This window comes from Callorhinus ursinus, unplaced genomic scaffold (genome assembly GCF_003265705.2).
Source record: "Callorhinus ursinus isolate GAN/ISIS: 27379988/994484 unplaced genomic scaffold, GSC_fseal_2.0 scaffold34, whole genome shotgun sequence".
Taxonomy (NCBI): domain Eukaryota; kingdom Metazoa; phylum Chordata; class Mammalia; order Carnivora; family Otariidae; genus Callorhinus; species Callorhinus ursinus.
The window spans coordinates 11,470,608-11,495,895 of record NW_027397096.1 but is presented as its reverse complement, the minus strand read 5'-3'; the positions used below and the strand labels follow the sequence as shown (position 1 = coordinate 11,495,895).

General features: G+C 35.9%; 1 protein-coding gene across 1 annotated transcript in view; it reads right to left on the bottom strand.

Moving 5' to 3' along the window:
- BCAS3 (BCAS3 microtubule associated cell migration factor) overlaps positions 1–25,288 on the bottom strand; it is a 574,861-nt gene that overhangs the window by 284,248 nt on the left and 265,325 nt on the right. The window contains exons 18-21 of the mRNA XM_073879584.1: positions 24,642–24,686; positions 16,456–16,580; positions 13,938–14,103; positions 11,897–11,997 (exon numbers count right to left, since the gene is read on the bottom strand). Coding sequence (XP_073735685.1) covers positions 11,897–11,997; positions 13,938–14,103; positions 16,456–16,580; positions 24,642–24,686 — 437 coding nt within the window. The remainder of the gene's footprint in view (positions 1–11,896; positions 11,998–13,937; positions 14,104–16,455; positions 16,581–24,641; positions 24,687–25,288) is intronic.

Sequence of the window (25,288 nt, the reverse complement as noted above, 5' to 3'; positions counted from 1 at the left end):
AAAGCAGAGATGAAGGCAAACCCTTTCCAGAAAACAAAACTGAAAAACATGGCAAAAAAATTTTTGTAATTAATAAGAAAGAAAAGGAACACTATACTCATCTTCCAGGCATCAGACTCTCCTCAGCCCATTTATGAACCATGCAGGAGCAAAGAAAAAAAAAATTGCCAAAGTGATTTGGTACAAGGCTGTGTATTTTAAAACCTGCAATGTGTACAAGGCCTCCAGACTACCAGACGTCCCATTGTTTCATGTGTCTGCTGAGAAAGGTGCCCTATGTGTCAGAAAAGCACACTGAATATTTTTCAATGACCCAGGGGGCAAAGGTCACTTATTATAAATGGATAATGAGACCTAATGCAGTGCTCTGAGTATGGACAAAGAAAGGGTCTATCTGTAGCCCCTGGTGGGTTGGTCATTCAGGCTTTTATTTCCTCTCCACACTTAATGGAGTCAAACAATTGACAGAAATTCTATAGAGAAGGCTGAAACTGAGAGAAACAACTGTATTCTAACTCTGATAGACAGATACAAATAGCAACCCTGAAATGGCGCCAGAACTCCTGTTCCCACTAGCATAACAGACGGCTGTAGTATTCCCCCTAAAGTCCCATTTAGTCATTTGTTAGCAATGAACCTTACTGATGGAAGCAATGGCACATCAAACCGCAAGCTCCTGCCAATATCAACCCATTACATTATCACAGGTAAGCAGACACAGATCATTCTGTTCTAGCTCCCTATTTTTGAAAAGGGCAAACAGATATCCCCATTCCCTCGCTACCCAAGTCACAAAATGCACATTCAGGGATATCAGTATCTGAATATATGAACCTTAAACTCAGATGGGATAGAATAAATGACTCCAGAAGCAGAGGTATGCATAGATTAGTGGCTTTATGACCTATAGATTATTTTTCTTTAATCTATCAGAATCCACGTCCTATCCTAGTCAAATCTGCCAATCCGATGCTAAGAAACAGTACCAGTATCAGTGGAAAAGAATGTGTACTCCCACCTGTACCTGAAAAAAAGCAACTCATAAAACAACCTAAAGAACATGAACATACTAATATCATTTACAATTTTGTAAAATAAAGGAAGACATTTAAAAATATAAAACAGCCCTTTATAAAAACTTTCCTTTTGGTTCTTTTCAATTTTAAGGACAATTAAGACAGGAAGGTGGACTGACATGTAAACTGTTTTTTCCCCCAAATGGTACATGCTAAAGCAAATGACAGAAATGCCAAGATTTACTTCACAATGGAGCAAACAGGTCATTAGAGTGTAACAGAAAGGACTTCTGATGTTGAAACATCTCGACAATTAATCAGCAATGACAGAAAAACCCAATGAACTATTCCATAGATGTGAAAATCCACGTACAGACTTGGGTATCAGTAAGAAGTATGTCTCTCTCAGACACAAAAAGGAAGAAGGGAAAAGAGTAGTCTAATCCAAACTTTTCAATCCATCATTTATAAAGTTTGCAGATTGCCGATGGTACTTTCATTTAACTATTCAACAGCTTTTCACTGAAGAAAAGGTATTTAATTTCATAATGTTCTCCAAGTTATACAACACATATACAGCTAAATTCAGGGTTACAAGGCCTTAAACTTTTAGTCTCCTAAAGAAAAACACCATTCATTACACTAAAATTATCTCACTATGGATGGACATGTCAGTTGATAAAATAAGAGAAATCATCAAATATAACTCAGTCTGAAGTGGTTTCTTAACTACCTCAGATATTCAGACCTGGACAGAGCAGTATGACACACCCAATGGCCAACAATGGACTATAAATACTCTTTAAATAAGTCCTACATTACAAGTTTCCTCTACAAGAGAAAAACATTTCTTTTTTCCCCTTCCACCCTACCCACTCTTGGGCAAATATTTATTATGGACAATGCAAGGAAATATTGTTGAGTACCTCCATCATACTTGGTACATACCACAACAGCGATGCAATCCAGGATGTTAAGTTAAATCTAATGTGACATTCGAAGGAGAGCAGCTCAGAAAAGTGCTGCATATTTAATTGCTTTTCCGGGGCACTGACAATGACCATGGTAGATAAGACCAATGATTTTTTTTTTCCTTTTTGTACCAATACGTTCATTGTAAAACCAATAAAACAACAGAATAGTAAAATATCTTCAAATACTTCATTCTAAACTCCAAAGTGTGACTTTATATTACAAGGAAAATATTTGCCATTTCTCTTCTCATGATTATAGCTGGTAGGACAGCAGTACAAAATTTAATTAGGAATCAAGATGTCTAGAATCCAATCTTAAGTGCACTGTTGCCTTGTGATTTTCATACTTTGATATGTAAGATAAATCTCAATACCAGCTTTAGTTACTATCTACTTCATTATGTATAAAGACTAATTAAAGTGCTAGTGAAGTCCAAGAGATTAGTAAAGCAATAACATTTTTTTAAAAGCAGATATACCAATAGAGAGCCCAGCTATTCAAAAGAAACTCAGAACTGACTTAGTTCTCTTCAGGATAATAAAAACCAAGATTTTTGTTAAAGCAATACTAATACTTCAAAGTAAGGTTCTGGCTGGAGCTTTTAGAGTGATTAATACTGCCTCCTTCCATGTCATGCTGTCTAGGGTATCATAATGGAGCCTCATCACTTCTTTCTATACTCTCTCTGGGATAAGATTATTTCATAGAAAGTGTGCTTGAATTACTAATTACATACCAAAAAAAAATCTCAGAAGGGAGCTGAAATCTGTAAACACACATGGAAGTTTGGGGGTCATTTCTAAAAGTCTACTGAACATTACTACCAGGATATAGAACATGCACCAAAATAGAACCCACACTGCAATTACCAATTCTCTGTCTTACTCTAGGCAACATAGTTCCCTTAATGTTGCAATGAATGGCATAACCTATTGCCCAAGCCAGTCACCCTTTCCTCATCGCTTTTCTTCAGTCACCTCACGCAGTCCCAAATCCCCAAAGGTGCAACCTCCTCAGGCACTGCTCTCCACCCTCACTAATAATTAACTTCTTCCTTCTTTGAATTTCTATACCAATTAATTCAAGCTATTAACATAGCATGTATCACAATGTGTTATAGACACTCACATGTATGTTTATTTGTATTTATGTTACAGACAAAAGTAAAAAGAGCCAAAAATAAAACTGCAGAACTGGTGTAATGCAAGCTTAAGATAAGACATAGGATTTAAGCATCTGAGGTTTAAAAAATAATTATGATCCTACATTTCCAGTACCGGCCACATAAGAGAGACTGGATTTACATTATCTCCTAAAATAACTAAATTAGGCCTAAGCAAAAGGATATTTTGAACCCTCCATAATAAGGCTTAAGAATAAGCATGGAAAGAATCAAATTTATTCCAAGTAATATGAATGCATCCTAGGAATAAAGAACAATCCACCACTTAACAACATGAAACTGAAAATGCCCAGCATCCTATCAAAAATCATTAGGGATATAAAGAAGCAGGAAAACACAACCCAGACATAGGAGAAAAATCAATCAATAGAAAAACCTCTAAGAAACACACAGTGGTAAAAGTACTTAGAACATAGGGATTCTAAAACAGCTATTATAAAATAAATGTTCCATATGTTCAAACACGTACATGATAAGGAAAGAAATGAAAGACATAAAAAAGATCCAAATGGGACTTCTAGAGATGAAAAATGTGATATCTGAAATGAAAAAACATGTTGAATGAAATTAACAGCGTATTACGCAGAGTAGAAGACTTGATGTATCTAAATATGTAGAAATACAAATTATACAAAGTCAGAGAGAAAAGAATTTTAAAAATTGAACAAAATTTAGTAAGCTGGGAAAATATCAGGTGGTCAGCATACATATAACTGGAGTCACAAAAGGAGAGAAGGGGAGTGACAGGAAAAAATATTTGAACATATAACTGCATAAAAATGTTCAGATTTCAGGAAACTATAAATACACAAATCCAAGCTTCCCACAAACCACAACAGAAGAAAACCACCCCATGACACTATGGTTTAAATGATTTTTTTCTGTTTTTCTATATTATTTCTATTTTTTCTATTGTTATATGTTTTCTGTTTTGCTGATTTCTACTCTGATCTCTATCATGTCCTTTCTTTTGCTTTAATCTGCTCTACCTTTTCTAGTGTCTGAATGTGGAAGCTGAGGTCATTGCTTTCAGAACTTTATCTTTCATAACATTAGGCATTATTTAGTTCTATAAAATTGCTCTTAAATACTGAGGTAGTGCCATTCCACATACTTTTCTATTTTTCTTTAAAGTTTTTATTTTGAAATGATTACAGATTCATGAGAAGTTGCAAAACAGTACAGCTCAGTCTTGTACAGCCTTCACCTAGTTTCAAAACCAGGAAATCACCATTGGTACAATCCACAGACTTTATTCACCAGTTTTATATATACAGTTTTACATACACTCATTTTGTGTGAGGGTGTGTGTTGTTTGTGTGTTTGTATAGAGTTCTATCCAATTTTGCCACAAGTTTATTTGTGGAACCTCTACTACAATCAAGATACAGAACTATGTCATCACCACAAGGATCTACCTAACCCTTTATAGTCACATCCAACACCTTCCCTTCCATTCTGTCTCTAAGTCCTGGTCAACACTAATCTGTTATTCATCTCTATAATTTTGTCATTTGGAGAATGTTATATAAATGGAATCCTTTCTTCTCTTGGTGCTTTTAAGATCTGTAGTAAGCAAACTTTTGAGATTGGCCTTTTCACTTGGCATAATGTCCTCAAGATTCATCCAATTTGTTGCCCTGTATTTATACTTCAAACCACTTTTTTTTTCCTCTGAAAAAGTATTCTTAGTATTCTAAGATATGGATCTGTTCTGTTGTCATTTTCATTCAGTTCAAAATAATTTCTAATTTCCCTTTTGATTTCCTCTGTGAACCATGTATTATTTAGAAGTATGTTGTTTAGTTTCCAAATATTTGTGGATTTTCCAGAGATCTGTTATTCATTTCTTATTTAATTCCACTGTGGTCAGAGAATATATACTTCGTATGACTTGAAAGCTTTTCAATTTATTGAGACTTGTTTGATGGCCCAGAAGATGGCCTATCCTTGTCACTGCTTGCTGTGCACTTGAAAAGAATGTGTATCCTACTGTTGTTGGGTAGAGTAGTCCATGTAGTCTGATATTAATGTAGTAACTCAGGGTTTAAAGTATGTTTCTCCTAAGCAGCAATATAGTTGGGGCTTATTTTTTATCCAATTTGACAATCTTTGATTTTTTATTAGGATGTTTAGACCATTTATAACTAATATGAGTACTGATATGCTCAGGGTTACATCATCTTGCTTATTTGCTTCCCTTTTATTTCCTTTCTTGGTGTAGATTGTTTTGGTTTCATTACATACATCACATATATTTCATTATACACATCACAGTTTACCTTCAAGTGATGTTATACCACTCACATACATTCTAAAAACCTTACAATAGTTCCATTTCCCATACTCCTGGCCTTAATGCTACTATTGTCATGCATTATACCACACACAAACACACACACACACACACAAAATATATACATATATGCATGTGTATATACATCTATATGTGTATTTTAAAGACTTCAATACATGGATACTATTTTTGTGTTAGCAGTAAATTTTATGTATGTATGTATGTATTTAGAGAGAGCATGCTGGGGAGGGGCAGAAGGAGAGGGAGAGAATCTTAAGCAGGCTCCACAGCCAGCATGGAGACCGATGTGGGGCTCAATCCCATGACCCTGAGAGCATGACGTGAACCGAAACCAAAAGTCAGACGCTCAACGGACTGCACCACCCAGACACCCCAACAGTAAATTTTAAAAAGACATAAATCATTACCAAAACCCACATATTGACAATCTTTGATTTTTTATTATTGTATATTTTAACCATTTTCAGTGTTCTTCATTTCTTTCCAACTAGTATCATTTTTCTTCTGTTTGAAGGACTTCCTTCAACATGCCATACAGAACATGTCTATTGCTGATCATTTTTTTAAATATTTTGTATATCTGAAAAAAATGTTCTCTCATTTTGAAGGATGGGGGAAAGGGCATAGGATTCTAGGTTAACAGGTGCTTCATTTCAGTACTTAAATCTGTCATTCTTACCATTTTTGCCTTGGTATATAATGTCTTTTTTCCCTCTGGCTGCTTTTAATTTTAAGATTTTCCTCTTTTTAAATGATTTTGAGCAATTTGATTACAATGTACTTTGGTATGGTTTTCTTCAAGTTTCTTGTGCTTGAGATTTATTGACCTTCGTGGATCTGTGAGTTTATAGCTTGTATCAGATTTGGACACTTTTTGGCCATTTCTCTTGTCACACCACCCCTCCTTCAGGGACTCTAATTTCAAGTATAGGTTATCCCACAGCTCAGTGAAGCTATTTAAAATACTGTTTTTTTCTGTGTTTCACTTAGGATAATTTCTCTTCATCTATCTTTGAGTTCACTAATATTTTCTTCTGAAATTTCTAATTTTTCCTCAATCTTACCCAGTGCAGCTTTCATACTTAGGCTTTCTTATCCAGAACTTTGATCTGAATCTTTAAAATCTCCCATATCTCCGCTTAACTTTTCAAATATACAAAATACAGTTACAATAGCTGTTGTAGAGTCACTGTTCCAGACCCTGTGGGGGCTCTAGGCTCTATGCCTTCTAGGACTCTCTGATGGTTGCTTCCTTGGCTTCAGGCATTTTCCTACAACCACCAGTACCGTGTTGAATACTACAGGAGGACCCTCTGCAGATCTTCAGAGTTCACATTCTGTACAGATCCCTTCTCTCTGATGGCGTATCCAGCAAATTCTAGGTTAGGAGTTAACAGATAGTAAATAGGGCTTTGTGGGTCATGATGACTCAAATCTCTGGTTATAATTTTAAAGTGGCCATAGACAACATAGAAATGAAATGGTGTGGCTGTTGGAGTAAAACTTTATTTACAATAATAGTTCATAAGAGTTTCTGATCGGTGCTCTTCCTTAGTCTTACTAGACTCTCTGCTCCGTCTGCTCTGTATTCCACTTGCACCCCCACCCCACTGCAGCACAGTCCCCAATCTCTTTCAAGGCAATTGTAAGGCTTGCCTCATTTGTTTCCCATCTCCCAGGAATGACTGCCCCTCATTCCCTGGTGTCCAGTGACTTGAAAACAGTTGTTTTACATATTCTGGTTTTTGTTGTTGTTTCAGGCAGAATGGGCAATCTCAAATGGAGCCTCAAGAAATACCCAATAAAGAATATTATTTTCACACACACAAAAAATTTTAAATCCACTGAAACGTACATGTGTGAAATATATTATGTTTTAACTATCTTCTGTGTTTTTCATTCCTTTCCATATGGTGTCAAAGGTTCTCCCCACCTTTCCTATAATGCTTTTAAAGGTAGAGGAAAACAGTTATATCCCCAGTGAAACAGAGAGGTTCTATGGATCCTGATCACCTTTCTATTGTATATCAAAGCTATGTTTCTGTTGAATGATCTCTTGTTACCATTTAACAAAGAAAACTCAATGAGTTTAGGGAGGAACTTCTTACATACGCAGGGATTACCTCAGAAGTTCAAAGTCTGACCTCCCCCCCAACAAAGCTAGTTAATGTCAGCAACTTAAAAATACTGCTGCTGCCAAATTACCTGGAAGAAAAGGAGGAAACATTATTTCTCCCCTAAATAAAAATTTCCCAAGTCAACTCAGTAAGCCCTATCTTTAATTTACAATTTGGGAAGCTCTGAAGCAGACAAAAGAAAAAGTTACTGTCTATTTTGGGATCATATTCAAAGCTAGATGATATTTGTTAGTCTCTCCTAATGTTTATCTTTGTTTTCGGCAAAGTAATACACTGAAATAAAGTGCCTATTTTAGAAAAGGTAATTACAGTATGGAATTTTTTTCATAGGAGAAAAAACGGTGTTAACACAAAAATTACAAATCTCCTCTGCTACAGTCTTTTTATAAACTATTCCTGAGATTTCTTATGACCAAAGCAAAACATTTTTTTGGTATTAGATTCTTGACTTTTACCTTTACTGTGCTATACAGCAAGATTAGATTACCATTTGTACATTCACTTTGCACATTTAAATTAATCAATCTACTCAATTAAACCATATGAATTTGCTGATATTTGACTCCTGTTTTACTTACTCAAAATGGCAATTTCTATGGTTCAACCTAATAACAAAGAAGACACCTCGGCCTCCATCGTGTAAGGAACATTCCAGTATGAGTCAATTTCTGATAGACCAAAATGCCTTAATTTTGTATCATTCCCATTCAATTAATATAGGTGGGAAATGTGATGACAGTTAAGAACACAAAATTTGGGGCGCCTGGGTGGCTCGGTTGGTTAAGTGTCCTACTCTTGATTTCGGCTCAGGTGGCCATCTCAGGGTCATGAGATCATAGCCCTGCTGGGTCTCCCTGCTAGGTGTGGAGCCTGCTTAAGATTTTCTCTCTCAAAAAAAAAAAGATTTTCTCTCTCCCTCTCCCACTGCCCCTTCCCCGCCCCACCCCACACTCTCTCTGAGAAATTAAAAATTAAAATGAAAAAAAAAAAGAACACAACATTTTGGAGTTTTTACTTCACTTTAAAATTAGGTGAGAAGTCTTTAGCATTTCAGGCAGGTTTCTCTTCCCCTCCCCCAACCAGTTACCCTTTTGCCACATATGCAGAACTTTGTTTATCAACTAGCAGTGTATTTATTATGATTACAGGGCTGGAAGGGGAGTGGGGATTCCTTGCTAAACATCCTGCTCTCCTACTCTCTTCTCCCTGAGACAAAGTCTCTTTCCCATCTCCATTTACATCATGCTTTGTCTACTATTATTATAATTTCCGGAGTTTGTACAAGTCTGCTTCATTTGGTCCACAGATCCAAAACACAACACCAGTGAAAATGCTGGCAACATCTGAGAAGTTTGCATTAGAGTTTTACTCCAAATGGTTGTATCTGAAAATACTTCCAGTAATATATTTATCAACTCTTCAAGTTGAAAAATAAGAGGGGATTTTCAATATGGTTAAGTAAAACAAAAAACTTCCCGGCATCAGGTATGGTATACTTGTGTTTTAAGAGGTCACAGCAGCTTTTCAAATGGTTTCAGTAAGAGGAACTGGAGAGAAAGCAGGAGGGTAATAAGAATGTCTTTTTTTTTTCTTAACGAGGCTCTAACTTGCATAAAGGACTGAACAGATGGGCAGGTAAAGACATTCTCTCTAAACTGGCTCCGGCATTGCTTTTACCAATTGTATTTCAGGTTTTTACTCCCCTGACGCAGATGTCCATCTTTTGCATATTTAATCGCTTCAGTCCTGTAATGTACAGCATGTCCAGGACTTCCAATCAAATCGTCTTTCTTTATCTAAGGAAACGGGGGACTTAAAAACCAGGCTAATTCTGTGTCTCTGCCATCAATGCAAAGAAGTAATATAATAATTATTACAGAATTACCTATCGCTTAGGTTTTTTTTTTTAAACCTATTAAATTATATCAGTGACATTTCACAAAGTAAGAGAAAACAAATTAATTACATCCATCACTTATATAGCAGATATTACAACATGACCAGAATCACATAGTCAGAATAGGCATTCCATTATTAACTCCCTGAAGTCTATTATATGAAAACCAGTACTTTTGAGAAAAGATACAGAATGATGCTTACGCTGTTATACGGGTTTTTTTTTTTTCTTTTTCCTTTTTTTTTTTAATTTAAATTCAAGTTAGTTACCATATAGTGTATTATTAGTTTGGATGTTTAACAATTTTTACAGGACTTTAGCATCCCTTCATTCACCATAACACCACCTTTATAAGAGCAAGTATTGTTATTAATATTTTATATTTATCAAATTATTGAGAGGCGGTTTGGAACTGGAACTCAGGCCTTTCTATCCTTGTCCCAGTGCTAGTCCATCTGGAATGGTCTAACATGGAATGCACTCATATGATATATTTTAATTAGAAACCATAGGATCATCAGTGACTCCTTTCTTTCAAATTATCTCTAATTTTTTCTATTCCAACTCTGCAACATCTCACAAGTTTGTCCTGTCTTCTCCGTAATACAGACTTAATTAAAGCCCTCTCATCTTGCTCCAGGATCACCAAACCTCCGCACCCCTCCCCTCCTCTGAATCTCCCATTACAACACTGCCAGAGCGATCTTTCTAAAATGCACTTCTGACGGTGTCACTCCAATGCTTGAAAACATTTGGCAGCTTGCTACTGCCTACAGTGGTGGTTCTTAAACTGTGCACCTGGGATCTCTGTAATTCTGAGAACTGGACAAAGGTGTTTAGAGCTGCTAAAATCAAGTAACGTCAATCAGCTTAATTTGCCGGAACACAAAAATTAAGGGAAAGAGCTGCATTTGATTTTTGCCCCTATCTTTGTCCTACCTATCTGTCTGCCTACTGGACACAATAAATAACAAAACACCAAAATAACGAAACAAAGCAAACCAAGATTAATTCTGAGTCAACTCTACTTCATTCAACAACTAGTTATTTTCACCCCTGTTGAGAGGTAGGGGGAAAATGTTCTTATGATTTAAATTTGATATTATAGAAGTGTCATTTTTTTCTAATTCAAATGATAAGAACTAAATATATGCTTCAATAATCTAGAACCTAACAACATCTACAGACTCTGCTTCTTGAACCCAAAACCACTTATATATTACCCCTCTGTGGGGGCTCTGGCAACTGAAGTTCTGCACTCATAGTTCACTGATATACCCATCTCATCTAATTTTACTTTTTTTTTTTTAAACGCCTGTCTCCTGAATTAGTGAATTCACTGAGCACAGAAATGACATGCTATTCGTGTTTAAATCACAAGTGCCTGACACATAGAAGTCACTCAGTAAATCCATGCTGGGAATAATCAGTGAATTCAATTTTATAAGAGAGCAAGACTGCCAACTCTAAGTTATAATTATGGAGTTTCAGAAATTTCGAGCAAAGTCGGTAAATTTTCCCTGTTTCCAGTATAGTACATAACACATTACAAAAATAAAATAAAATAGTTTTAGAACTATTTCACTTCATGCTGCATAAAACAGCCAGGCAAGATAGTAAGTTCTATACAACAGAACTCCATTAAAAGCATGTCAGTGTTGATTTTTAGGAAGTTTCTTAAAAACATACAGCACTCACAGCCATCAAGTTAAATTAAGGATCCAGTCAATCCTACAAAATTAAATTATAATTGTAAAGAATTTTTAATTCTATGACCATAAACTGGCCAATAAATATTAAATTGTCTTTCCATGCCTCCCCTACAAAATAAGCTGTTTCTAGCTCAATGTACATGTTCTCCTCAAGTGAAAAAAGAATGTGGATCAATTTCTATAAATGTTAGGGCTTAGATATGAAAGTAAACAAATACCCAACGGAGTTGCAATCATTACTTCATTGTTCCCAATAAAATCTACAGAAAGAAAAACCTACTGATACTTTTCACAGTGAAACGTGCTTATTTTTTTTTATGTCAGAAACAGATAACAAGTTTTATGAAGTTTAATATATCCTAGTATCCTCATTTTTTTAAAAAAAACTTTTGAGACCACCAGGTATACCCCCATGAACTTGTATAACTGCAGGAGTATATCTCATGGCCAAGGAATATGAAAAGCCAGAGGCATACTTAATGTGTACGAAGGCTTGTGGTTTACATTTGTATTAAATATCTTACTTGCCTCAATCTGATTTTTATGGCCTATGGCCTGTGGACCCGTGCTAATATGCATGGCTGCATTAAAAGTGAGCATTTTAAGATGAAATCTCAAAACTGTACAGAAGGTAAAAAAAACAATGAGAACTACTTACGGCCAGCAAGCAGGAACTGGTAATACTGGACTGCATCTGCAGCGAGGAGCAGAGGGTGGTTTGCATTAAATGGTGGTTGCAATTCATTCCATTGAGGAGTTCTAAGGAAACGGCAGAAGAATATTAATATTTAAGCTTAAGAGATGCGATGTAAATCACCATCACTGTCACCACTTACAGACACTGATATAAACTCACACTATCTTCATAATCATTAAAGTGAACTTGTTAGGAGTGCTGAAACCTGAACTACAAGGCCATCTGATTAAGAAGAATAAAAAAAGGTGGCAGTGAGTCATACAATTACATAGAGCTGATATTAGTTTAATAGCAGAAGACCTTCCAATAGGATAGACAAGACATTCAAAGCACTGGACAGAGAAGAAGTACAGAATTCAATGTCACAACTAAGTAGCTCTAATTTTACCTAATTTCGGACAACTGTTGGAGCTCACTACTCTCAGAATATGTGTATATTTTAAAATAAAATAAAGCAGGTAAAAGTGCTTTAAAAAAAAAGATCCAAAGAGACAGAAAGTAAATTAATGGCTGACTTATTATAGACCTAATTAGAATGTGAGTTCCAAAATAAGCCATTTATTTCAACAGTGATGGTGCAGTAATTTTAATTAGATCTGCCTGTTCCTAAATAGCTTGATAAATAAGATATTGATCAGATCAATCTAGGCCAGTAAAGTAGTAGTAAAGAATGCTGGAGCCTCCAAAAATCAATATAAGAATATTTTAAAATGTCAAAAGGAGAGGGATCATTTTCATATCCATTTTTGTCTGTTTCCTTCCATACCTGTCAGGATAAATTTTTCTCTGCCTCTTCTGTGTTGAACAGGTTTTATTCTAGATTTTATTTCTCTCTCTTGATACTTGTTTATAAAGACTCTAATGATCATGTACTTTTGAGAAGGACTCTGATTCTTAATAAATATTTCTACAGTGTTTAGCCATTATATCTTGGGGAAACCTTCCAATCAGTTTATATTCATTTCCAGTCCCCTTAATGGCTATTCCAATGTACTCTCTATTTTCAGTGAACATGAGACTGGAAATAGAGGAAGCACTAAAGCTCTATATGTGGGATAGGAAAAAACCCCAAGTTCTGGAAAATGAAATACAAAGATGCAAGGACAAGGTAATTCAAAAGGAGGCATAAGGCAAAGACAACTGAAAACATGATCACACAAAAATTTGTACATGAATGCTCTTAGCAGCATAATTCATGACAGCTAAAAAGTGGAAATGTCATCTACTGATGGATAAACAAAATGAATAAACAAATGGACGCAAAACATGGTATATCCATGCAGTGGACTATTATTTGGCCGCAAAAAGGAATGAACTTCTGATACATGTTACAACATGGATGGACCTTGAAAACATTATGTTAACTGAAGAAAATCAGATGCAAAAGGTCATATTTTGTATGATTCCATTCATACAGAATGTCCACAGTAGGCAGATCTGATCCAAAGAGACAGAAAGTAAATTATGGTCGCCTAGGGTGAAGGGTTTGGTGAAAATGGAGAGAGACTGCTAATGCGTATAGAGTTTCTTTTGAGGGTGATGAAAATTGAGTGTGGTGATGGGTACACAACCTACCAAAAATTCACTTTAGATGGGTGAACTGTATTACATGTAAATTGTATCTCAAAAAAGGAATTACTGATACACGCAATAACAGGGATGAATCAAAATAATTTTGCTGGGTGGAAAGAAGACAAAAAAAAAAAAGAGCACACATACTATGATTCCATTTATATAAAATTCTAGAAACTATAAACTAATCTCTAATGACAGAGAGCAGTGGTTGCCTAGGGCTCAGTGGGTGAGGCAGGGATAAAGAAGGGCAGGAGGGAGAGACTACAAAGAGGCACAAGAAAACATTTGGGGGTGATGGATATACTTGTAATGTTAATCACAGTGATGGTTTCACAACTGTATACAGATGTCAAACTTGATCAAATTGTACATTTTCAATATTTTACACTTCAATAAAGCTGCTAAAAACAATGGAAGGAGGTCCTACCTAACCAGAGTCCAGCTGGCTCGAGGTGAGGTCATCACTTCCAGTGGGGTGTCATCACTAATCTTGAGGGCAGTGCTGAGCGGCCGCGGCTCCATCATGTGCTCCACTAAGGTCCCATAGCAGCTAATAATGTAGAGAGACTCAACTACAACTTGTTTGGACTGATCTACAAACAGAAAAACAGATCCTGGTTGTGTGATAATGGCATAAAATGAGAGAGAAAATACGGCAGGAAATGTTTCACATGGTGCCTGCCCCCTGCCTAAAGGTTGCTTCTTAGAAGTGGATGCTAATGAATATGAGAATCTCTGTACTATCAAACTATGTTTAAATCTTAAGCAATTTATTTCAAAAATGATGAAAATATCCTCAAAATTCTAATACAGTGAAACAATATTTCACAGCCTTTTGTATTTTTCTGCCATATAATTTGTTCCCCATTACAAAAAATGAATGCTAGCAGGTGGGATAGGGAAGGACTGACTGGAAAGGCACACCGTATGGACTAAGATGTAGTTACATGGGAGGTGCCAATTCAACCGCACGAGAGGCTCCCTGTGTGCTTGCATCAGCTTAACTTCTCTACTTTCTCTCAGAAAACTTTATTTTTTTTAAAGATTGATTTGTTTGAGAGGGGGAGGGGCAGAGGGAGAGGGAAGGAAAGAATCTCTGGCTGACTCCCAGCTGAGCAAGGATCCTGACACAGGGCTCGATCTCATGACCCTGAGATCATGACCGGAGCCAAAAATCAGGAGTCAGACACTTAACTGACTGAGCTACCCAGGCATCCCAAACTTTGTTTTTAAAATCTGGATTAAAACAAATAAATGAAAAACATGCACGTCTTCCTCCCCCAAATCCTCTTTCCCCTCTCCTCTCCATGAATCACGGGCCTCTACGTAAACGAAGACCAATCATACTTTAAGGTCAGGTGCTGAATATGGATCTAATCAAATGACTTTATAAGGAAGTACACATGTCCTCACTACGAAAACAGGTTTAGTCCTGTATCTTGGGTTTTACAGTAAACCTAGGAGCATATAAAGTCACTCATGAATGCTGGGTGGGTCACCTTATCTCCATGCCAGAGGAATCAATTACAGCTGATTTGAGAAAATGGCTAACGACCAGTCAGCGGGACATAAAGGAGTAGTTAAGTTAAAAGGGTAATTAGAACAGAAGAGGGAAGCATTTGAAATCGAGCTTCAGAGAGGGTTTTAACTAGTAACAAAAAGTCACTTTGATAGCATCATTAAAACTAAGGAGGTAACAAAAAAATAGAGATGGGATAAGAAAATGGAAGGCTTGCATACTTTACTGTATCCTCTCCCACTTAGGCAAGGAACCTGCTGTGCCTGAGATCCTATTTCCAAGGAAAGGGTCACAGAAAGGCGATAACAACGGATAGGGCTGATGTCTGACTGCCAGTACTGAGCGTAAAGCAGGGCCATTTTGCCAAGAACAATACAGCCTGTGGAGCTGGGCAGAGAAGTGCCTCACTAACTCAGTTTGCGACCTACTTTAATAGTGCTGAAATAATAAGGGCACAATCTTAACATTCAAATTTAAGTACCAGGTCCACGAATGCTGGCACTCCTCTGCACACAAAAAATAAGGAGTAACATACTAAAGCAGTAATTATATAAAAATTTTTGGTATTAATCTTGGCTATCAAAGCAGGGATTTAAAAAAAAACACAATTCTATAAACTCAAAGGAGCAATGGTTACCATAAAAGATGACTCTTAAGGGTGCCTGGGTGGCTCAGTGGGTTGAGCGTCTGACCCTTGATTTTGGCTTAGGTCATGACCTCAGGGTCATGGGATCGATCCCCATGTCAGGCTCCGTGCTCAGTGTGGAGTCTGCTTGAGATTCTCTCTTTCCCTCTCCCCTCGCTTTTGCACGTGCTCTCTCTCAAATAAATAAATAAATCTTTTTAAAAAAAATATGACTCATTTCTGAGCAGGAGCCTGTTTTTATCTTATAATATGGCAAAGTTGTTGTTGGTGGGTTTTTTGTCTGTTTTTTAAAGTCAAGATGGAGCTTTAGAAAACCTGGATTCAAACTCGGATACCATCACTTCCTAACTGGTGCTTTTAGCTAAGATATTCAAACTCGTTGATCTCAAGCTCCTTGTCTCTAAAGTAGGGATAACAAGGGTTTTCCTCCCCACACCTCAGAGGCAATGGCATGGAATTAGCTTGTCAAAAATGTTTAAGTATAAAATAATGTAAAAATGTAGAATGGTATGGCATTAACAATGTTGAGGACACTGGTAGATTGTCACCAACAAAGCAAAATACAAACATTCAGATGGGCAATTTATTTCACATTTATAGTGAGAGGATAGCCTTTCTCCTTAATAAGGCTTGAGTAGTTGAGAAGAGACATGCTAACTGAATGGAAAAAATGGGTTCAGAGAATACTGGGTTCAAGATTATTCAAGAAGAACCACTACGAATTTCCCTCAAGAAACAAAAATTACAAGTGGCAAGTTTAAGCTTCAGTAAGCTCCATACCTTTTTCTCTTTTCAGACCTGCATTATTTGCAAACCACGATCTGGATGTCCCGAACATTGCAGCCACACAAAATTCTCCGCCCATTGATTTGCTGGGTGAAATTTGTGGAGGTGGTTTAACTTTGCTTAAAAAATAAAATGATAGTAAAAAAAAAAAAAAAATTACCATGATGGAATCACAGACCTATTTTCTTTAAAAATTGTGACATTATTTTCTTTAAAATTCCACCCCTAAGTATTCAAACCCTCCAATGTGGACATGCATTTTGCCTTAAGTAATAACTGGTGGTGTGAGACTGTGTTCTGCAGTAAAGTAAAATTAGTGCAGAATTTCAGAGTATTATCACAATAGTAACATATAAAAACAACAAAAATTAACCCCTTTTTGAAGTTTATGTTGGTGAAATCCAAGTCACTTCCTTTCAGATGGATAACATTTCTCTGGAGATTTTTAAGTGGAAGAATAGAACCAGGCTAAGTATCTCACAATAATAAAATTGTTTATCATTTCATTTTGATTTATAAGACGTGGGATCGACAGGGCAGTTGAATGGAGACGGCACATACGAAAATGACAAGATGATACAGAATGAAACCCTCTGAATGGTTCAGCCACAATGCTACATAGTTAGACAATGTATGGGGAGAAGATCGAATGCTCTAATGCAATTATATTCACCAATCCATTTGTTTATTTTTTCTTCTTGGGTTTGTGAAAATGATGTGTCTATTTCTGTTCTGTTCTTCACACGTTTGAGGATGCCTTAAGTCAATGATGTAACTCCCATAAAAAAGTACTTGCTTTCCTGTTTGTTTTCTCCAAATTAGCTTTTATACCATGAACTTCTAATATCAACCTTTCATCTTCTGTGAAATTCTATTATTTCTCTTCTCTTTTGATTTGGCAAAGCCTTCCCCAGAGCTCACTGGCAATTCTGCTGACCACCTCAGATAAACGGTGGTAGTTCACACACCAGAAAACAGCCTCACTGCATCCTCGTCAAGATCACAGCCCCTCTGGACACCAGAGCTCTGATGTTCCTACTCTGCTAGTCAGTCTCCAATGTCAAATGACATTATTTCTACCTTCTTTTGTTCACTGTCCTTTATCTCTTTATCTGATAATAAAGTATGATTAGGTGGAGAAAGATTGGGTTTGGGAGCCAGGAAGAAACCTCCATGCTGCCACTTCTTAGCTGTGTGACTTATTTAACTTCTCAGAGCTCAGACTGCTAATATGTAAAATAAAAATAGTAATGCCTACTTCATGGGGTTATTTTAAGCATTATTTGTTATTTGTTTTTGTTATGTTTGTTATTATTTGTTATTTGTTCTCTAAGTGGGCTCCCTGGCTAGAAGTACCACCTGAGAACTTCTTAGATAGACAAATACTCATCAAGCCACACCCCAAACTCTGGGGGCGGGGCCTAATAATCTCTGCTTTGTTTTAGTTTAAGTAATTTTTTTTTTTTTTAACAAGCCCTCCAGGAGATTCTGGTACATGCTCAGGTTTAAGAACCACTGTATTGGGAAAGTGCGTAAAGCAATCAAGGCAGCGCCTTCCCGTATTCATGGTACTCAACAGGGTTAACTGTCTTCTACGTGGCACACCGCCATCACCTAATTTTCCAAAACATCAAACTATGCTTTGGTAATCTCAGTTTCCAGGTCCTTATGACACCTGAAATAGTCTTCCACATATTTTATTTCCCCAGCCTCTGCTCTGACATCTTCCTGCTTGGGAAAGCAAAAAGTTTGGGTCAGAGGCCATTGTGATTGGTCTCTTTGGCTCTCCCTTTGTGCCAAATCTATGGTAATGCACATTGCCATATATGAAAAGGCCTCTTCTTTCCATCATTAACATTTCTTAACCACTTCACATCATTACTCATAAAAACCACACCCTTGCCTAACATATCAACACCAGTCACAGTCAGACTTCCACTGACAGGGAATAAAGACGTAATTTTTAGAAAAAAGTTTCTGAGAGGAAATGAATCTGGTTCTACAAATAGTTTCACATCTTCCTGGTTGCATCTGCCGCCAACTACAATAACCTACCAACAGAGAAGAAGACTCCCCCACCCTGACCCCACCTACCCCAGAACAAATACACACCATTCCTCGCCATCAGATTATCCTTCCCGGTTACGATGCTCTGCATTGTAATACCTTAGAGTGTAAATTCTCCTTCAAAGCCTTTATTTCTATCACTGAACTGCTATCACTGAGCTAGTAAGTTCCTATAACTAGCATCTTTTAGTTCCTTTGGTCATTTTTAACCCTTAGGAGTTTGGGGAGGTTGGAGAGAGAAGGAGAGAAAAGGCCATTCTAGAATTTCTTGAAAGGTGTTTCCAATTATGTAACTATGTGTTTTTACTAGAATCACCAGCAGGGAACAATAATACTACAATGTACAAATAAGCTTCACAGGGACAAATTTAAAGCTCTTTGCAAATTACTGAATGCTATTTTTATTTTGTTTTTTTAAGGCATGTGGTAAGCAACAAGAGAGAAAACAAGTGGGTATGACACTTCTTCAGAGATACTATAGCACATATAGTGTGCCTCCTAAACAGACTTGAAAAACAGTTGCTATTAGGCAAGATAGTTACCTTGATAACACAGTAATAAAGAGTAGAAATATGGTAAGAAACCAATTTAGTCTTTGGCCATGCAAAAATATACTCTGTATGTGTTTATTAGCTTCTAGTCTAATCAGTCAATGTCAAAAGCTAAAACCTCTTACACTTCCATAATGTGACACATAACTCAGCTTCTGAACACACAACTAAAAAGCATCAACACAGTATTATTTTACGCAAACTCATTATCTCCTGCAGAGAATAAGTATCTTATGGTAAAAGTATGCTTAAAATTATGTAAAGAATGATCATTTTCATTTTTATACACTATTTCTTCTCTTTCCTCTGATGGGGCCTTAATAAATCACATTAGTACAAGTTTGTGTTTAGTAAGTGATTTAAAAGAGTTTTCATCCCTTGAGCGCCTGGATAGCTCGGTCGGTTAAGCGTCCGACTCTTGATTTCAGCTCAGGTCATGATCTCAGGGCTGTGAAATCGAGCCCCACATCGGCTCTGTGCTGGGCACGGAGCCTGCTTAGGATTCTCTCTCTCCCTCGCTCTCTCTCTCAGCATCCCCCCCCAAAAGAGTTTTCATCCCTGAGAATAACTTGCTATCTCCTACATGGTGCAGTGCTGTGTACTGGGGAGGGAGCATATTTGATGAACATACTCATCGCAAGTCATTTCTACCAGCAATCTACATTTGGAATGACTTTTAACAAAACAGAATATAAAGATATGTGTCTAGAAGACTTTCAGAAAAATTAAAAGGAGAAATAATCTAAAAAAAAGATTACTACTAATTAAGTATTTCTACCCAAGGGGAGACAAATTTCACTTTGACTCACTTTGCCCTTTATCCTAAGTTTTAAAAAGACTAACAAGGAATTTGGAATGGTGGCAGAATTGAGCTTTTTCCAAAATGACCCAGAATACTTCTATTGCAAAATAACCTTTTGTTGGCAGAAAACTAAAACACTGAACAATGACACATAGGTGGAAGGAACAAAAGATAAAAGCACTAGCCTTGTAAACCATGCTCACTTCTATACTGGTGACCCAATCCTTTTAGAAAAGCATTCCAAAACTACCTTTTTTTTCTTTCTTCCTCTCAATATCTCCCTTTATCCTCCAAAAGGGGCTTAATAAATCCCCTTACAAAACCTTTGCAAGTTTAAAAAAGAATACCTCTGGGTGTTTGGAGTCCTTCCCACATTTATTAATTTATTAAATAGTCTGATATAAAAAATAAAATTTCAATGTATATGGCGCCCAGGAATTCAATTGTGTTGATCATGGTTTTCAAGAAGAACAAAACAAACTGGTGGAGCTGATGGACTCCTTTCTCCTGGGAACTTCTTACCCCCCTGAGCCCATCATAAATAGCCTCATGTCCAAAAAGGAAAAGGAAAATTTGGCTTAACTTATGAGCAGTGTGTAAAAGAAAAATGGAATGAATTCAACTTGCACCCTATCAGGCAAAATAATGATCATAAAATATCATATTTACTAAACTTGATACAAGAGAACTACATAATAAAAAGTAAAACAAACATACAAAGAAACAAACAAACAAACAAAAACAAAACAGGGGCGTCTGGGTGGCTCAGATGGTTAAGTGTCTGCCTTCGGCTCCGGTCGTGCGTGATCCCAGGATGATCCCAGGGTCCTGGGATCAAGCCCCACATCCGGCTCCTGGCTCAGCGGGGAGCCTGCTTCTCCGTCTCCCTCTGCCTTTCCCCCTCCCCCTGCTCATGCTCTCTCTCTCTGTAACCCTGTGTCTCAAATGAATAAATAAAATCTTTAAAAAAAAAAATAAGGTACTAAATTAAAACTCAGGAGTTTCACTCGTTTTCACTCCTTTTGGGAGACTTAATCATCTAACTATAGCATGAGAATCATTTTCACTGCCATCAGAAGTTCTGGGGACGTTAACATTATGACGTCTTTCAAAATACTTACAAAGACTATTGAAGTTAACCATTGGCTTTTACTGTATTATGTAATCCAATCAGATTAACATACTGAATTTCTCTTGCCTTTTTTTTCTCTCCACCCTACTGCAAAGAGAAAAAAAGCAAAACTCTAATAATATCTGCTTTAAAATTACAGAAAAATTAGGTCCATCTGGGTAAACCTACTATGTCCCACAGAATAGGACGTGAGTGGGGTATCCGTGCAAGGCATGAAAAGCAGCAATGAGGTCCATTGCCTTGTTTAGAAGGACATAAGCATGGAAAGAGCTAAACTGAGATAGAAGCACCGTTTCTTTCATTTTCCACTTTAAATGTTAGACACAATATTGCTGTAAGAATTACAAGTGGTATAATACCTTTGTGTATAAGAAAAAAAATCTTTTCTTTATATTCCTCACTGTGACTGAGCTTTTAAAAGGAATTTAGAAGTTTTCTCTCACTCTCAACTTTATTTTTCTAAGAGAAGAACTAAGAGGGAAACTGAAAGTATTTTATTTTAAAGATATTAATAATATACCTAAAATTATTCTATCATAAATTATTCTTAAAGATCTAACAGATTTATATAAACTTTACAAATAAGAAGATTCTCCTCTTTATATGTCTTTTCTTTCAAAAATGAATTTATAATATTTTTAATATTCTCAAAAGAACAAGATTAGTTTAAATGAACTATTTACATATAAACTGAATGGTCTCAGCACTAATTAAAACTTTAATTATAACTTGAAATGTAAGTTTTAATTCTTATTTAAGATTAACCTTATATAATACAAACACAGGTGATGAGTATGGGATATATTCAAATGGGCTACTTTTGTCTACACTATTATGTATATATTTTTTCTTTTGATAAGCAATTAAAAAATAACAGCAGTTTAAACATAATACTACACGTACATTGGGAGCTCAATAAATACTTATTACTTATTTGTAATACTGAAAGCAAAATCAATCTTAAAAAATTCACAATGGCTATTTCTTTTAAAATTTCTATATTAAAAAAGCATTATATGCGTGATTCTTTTACAATATTTTAAACAGTCATTCAAACTCAAATATCCTGGAGGATGCATAATCCCCAGAGTGTATAAAATGGCTAAAATGTCGAAGACGGTCTGAATAACTTTCCAACAAGCTTATTTTGTTATCAAAAGGAAAGACATTATTTTAAACTGACTCATTGCAACTGCATGAATTTAAGCAAACCAGTTTATCAAAGAATGAAGAATTAGTAGACATTGTGATCTACCAAAAGCAAAATCTTAGCTAAATACAAAGGTTGTAACTTGAAAGTAATAAAAAAAATTGTATGAAATGTCCATTACATTTGAAGAGGAACTATAAAAATTTCATATTCTTCCAAAATACAAATATAACCCTGCAACTGGAAATACTATAAACATATTTATTTGGCATAATGTTTTATTTCACAAGGGTGAATAAAAACAGTCTCAGGTTGAATGCTAAATATCATGGAAAAATAGTGAAAACTGTTAAAACAAAGAAGCTCTTATAAACAAGCTAGGAGAAGTTGTCAAATTTATATTCATTTTGCTGCCTTAATTTGAGGTTTCATTAAGATCTTAATGGGAAAAACATGCACCACTAGTAAAGGAACGTATTTTAAAGGAGGATCTTTTAGGCTAGTATAAGTGACTAAAAACGAGTTTCTTGTGAGCTAACGATGGCATCAAACAGACCACAAAGCAGTCTTCTAAAAGACAGGCAATGATTTAAAAGTCTACTATATTTCATATATCCCTTTCTTTAATCTGGCTCTTTTAATCTTGTTTCAACCTCAAATCATTTCTGGTTGACAAGTGCTTTTGCTTAAATTTGAGGAGCACATAAGCTGTTGAAGGAATGGAGTTTTCTGATTTAACATACAACATTTGTTACTCCATCTTCTATGCTAAAACTTCAATCTCTATTAACATACTAAAACTCTTTCCTTTGTACTCAGAGAATGAGAAATTTATCCTAAGATGGAATCTAATTCTAAGTTTAGTCTACAAAGAAATTTTGTCGTATGTTGAATCTGGGGGCATTTAAAAACTGACTGCTCATCTAAGCCTCTAAGTAAGATCCACGTATCTTGTTTGTTTGGGGAAGAAATCTTGTTAACAAAAAGAATAAAGATTGACTTGCATGGAACTTTTACTCATTTATACCCTGAATTTCTTTAGAATAGTTTCACAATCTGTGTCCTAATTTTGAGGCTGCATTTCAAGGAGGAGGTTTTTATGATTGGTCGCCCTATTCTTATATGATAATGAAATTTTCAGATGTTCCTGTGGCAGATGACCACCGAAATTAGTTTGCATCAAATTATAGTGTACCTTCAAGAACTATTTCAGTTTCTTTTTGTCTAGGAGAAAAACGGTTGGAAGGTTTTTTTTCTAGGATAATGGGACAGTATGAACAATTCCCAGTAGCACTTATGAGAACTACACACACACACGTGCAAAACTCTTTTAAGTATTCTGACTACATTTATAAAATTGATATACTTTACATTCCCCCAAATTTCCTTTTGGCTCACTTAACTCTTAAAAGTAAAAAAAAGAAAGAAAGAAAGAAAGATCTAATTTAAAGAAGCTTCTTTTCAAAAATGGCATTTTTCCCTTAAAAGAGAAATAGTAGCAGAAGCATCTAATATTTACTGAGCTCTTACTGTGCGCCAGGCACTGTTCTAAGCACTATATTGTCAGTTCATTTCATCCTCACAATGAACCTATGCCGTAGGTGCTACTGGTAACTCCATTTAATAGATAAGGAAACCAAGAAACAGAAAGGGTTTAGAAAATTACACAAGATCATATAGGGAGGGAGTGTGTGAACTGGGGTTTAGGACCTTGATGGTCTGCTTCTGGAGACCTGACTCTTAGCCATATGTTAAACATACCAGCTCCTAAATACATTCTACTTCACATCTTTACCTAAAAGTATTAAATATGCTCTGTTTCTTTTCCATGACCATCATGTCTAAGACTGACAAAATTGTATTTTATGCATTGTAATATAAGAATTTACTAAATAAATAAGTTATGGTGAATAGGTGCCAATAACTCAAAATAATAAATTATTCAGGAGTTCTTATGTGAAACACAAATTTCCTCATCATGTAGATCTTTAAACACCTAAACTCTTCAAAACAGAACTAACTCTATTCCTTTGGTACCAAATAAAATGCAATAAAAATTTATAGGGTATTTTTAGTAGACCTTAAATATATTTATATTTCAAAATAAATCATATCTTTGAATGTTCAGCACAATGTGTAGGGAGCTTCTCTCCCTATCATACTCGAAGCTTTAAATTTGGGTGTTAGCCTTATCTTATACGCTAGCATTATGAGAGAATCCTTCTAACTTCTTATTTTTAAATATTAATCTGTGATTTTTTTTTTTTACCTGACTCTTCAAGAAATGAAGTGAAACCAAAAAACCTGCTCTTTTAAAGCCTAAATATCAACATTCATGTCCCATTCTACAAATTATTCAGTAATCTGGTGCATCTGTCTGTGATCAGGCCATGCAACTGAAAACAAAAGTACAAAACAGAGTTACTTTCTGAGAGTACAGCAAATGAATTAGGCATGCGGGACTGAACTGGGACTCACCATGGAGCTTTTATGGAAAAACACCCCGCTCCAAACAGATAAGGCCTTCATGGAAAAGGGGGGAAAATGCACAAAAAATTAGAGGAAATCTCATTTCACATTAACAAATACATGTATATCATACTGTTATAGAGTATGGATAAAATAACTGAAAAAATAAGTAATCATTTGCAATTCTACTGTAGATACTAACGAGTCTGATATAACCAATAAACAGAATGACGTGAAATAACAAGTCCCTTAATTTTCATAGGATTAGCAATTTCAAATGGTCTCTTTCTCCCCCTTTTCTGGAGTCCCCCTGTAGGGTTTCTAAAGTAAAATAAAATAAACTTCACTTCAGAGGCCCTTAAAACAAAGTACAGGTTAAATGGAATAATCAGATGGAGAAAAGAGTGGGATCAGTAGCAACAGATGTGTGGTTGTAGGACACAAAATGTTTAAAATCAGCTAGACAGAACACAATAAAAAGTTTGATAAGAATTATTCGCTCTTCACTGGTTGTAGCCTCACAGCCACGGTGAGAAAGCACGTCCTTTCCAAGCTACTTATGTAAAGTATGTTGAACTGTGTATTGCTGGCCAAAGGAATAAACACTAAATAAAAGTAGTATGATTTAGTTCCATGCAGGGTTGCATTCCCGAAAG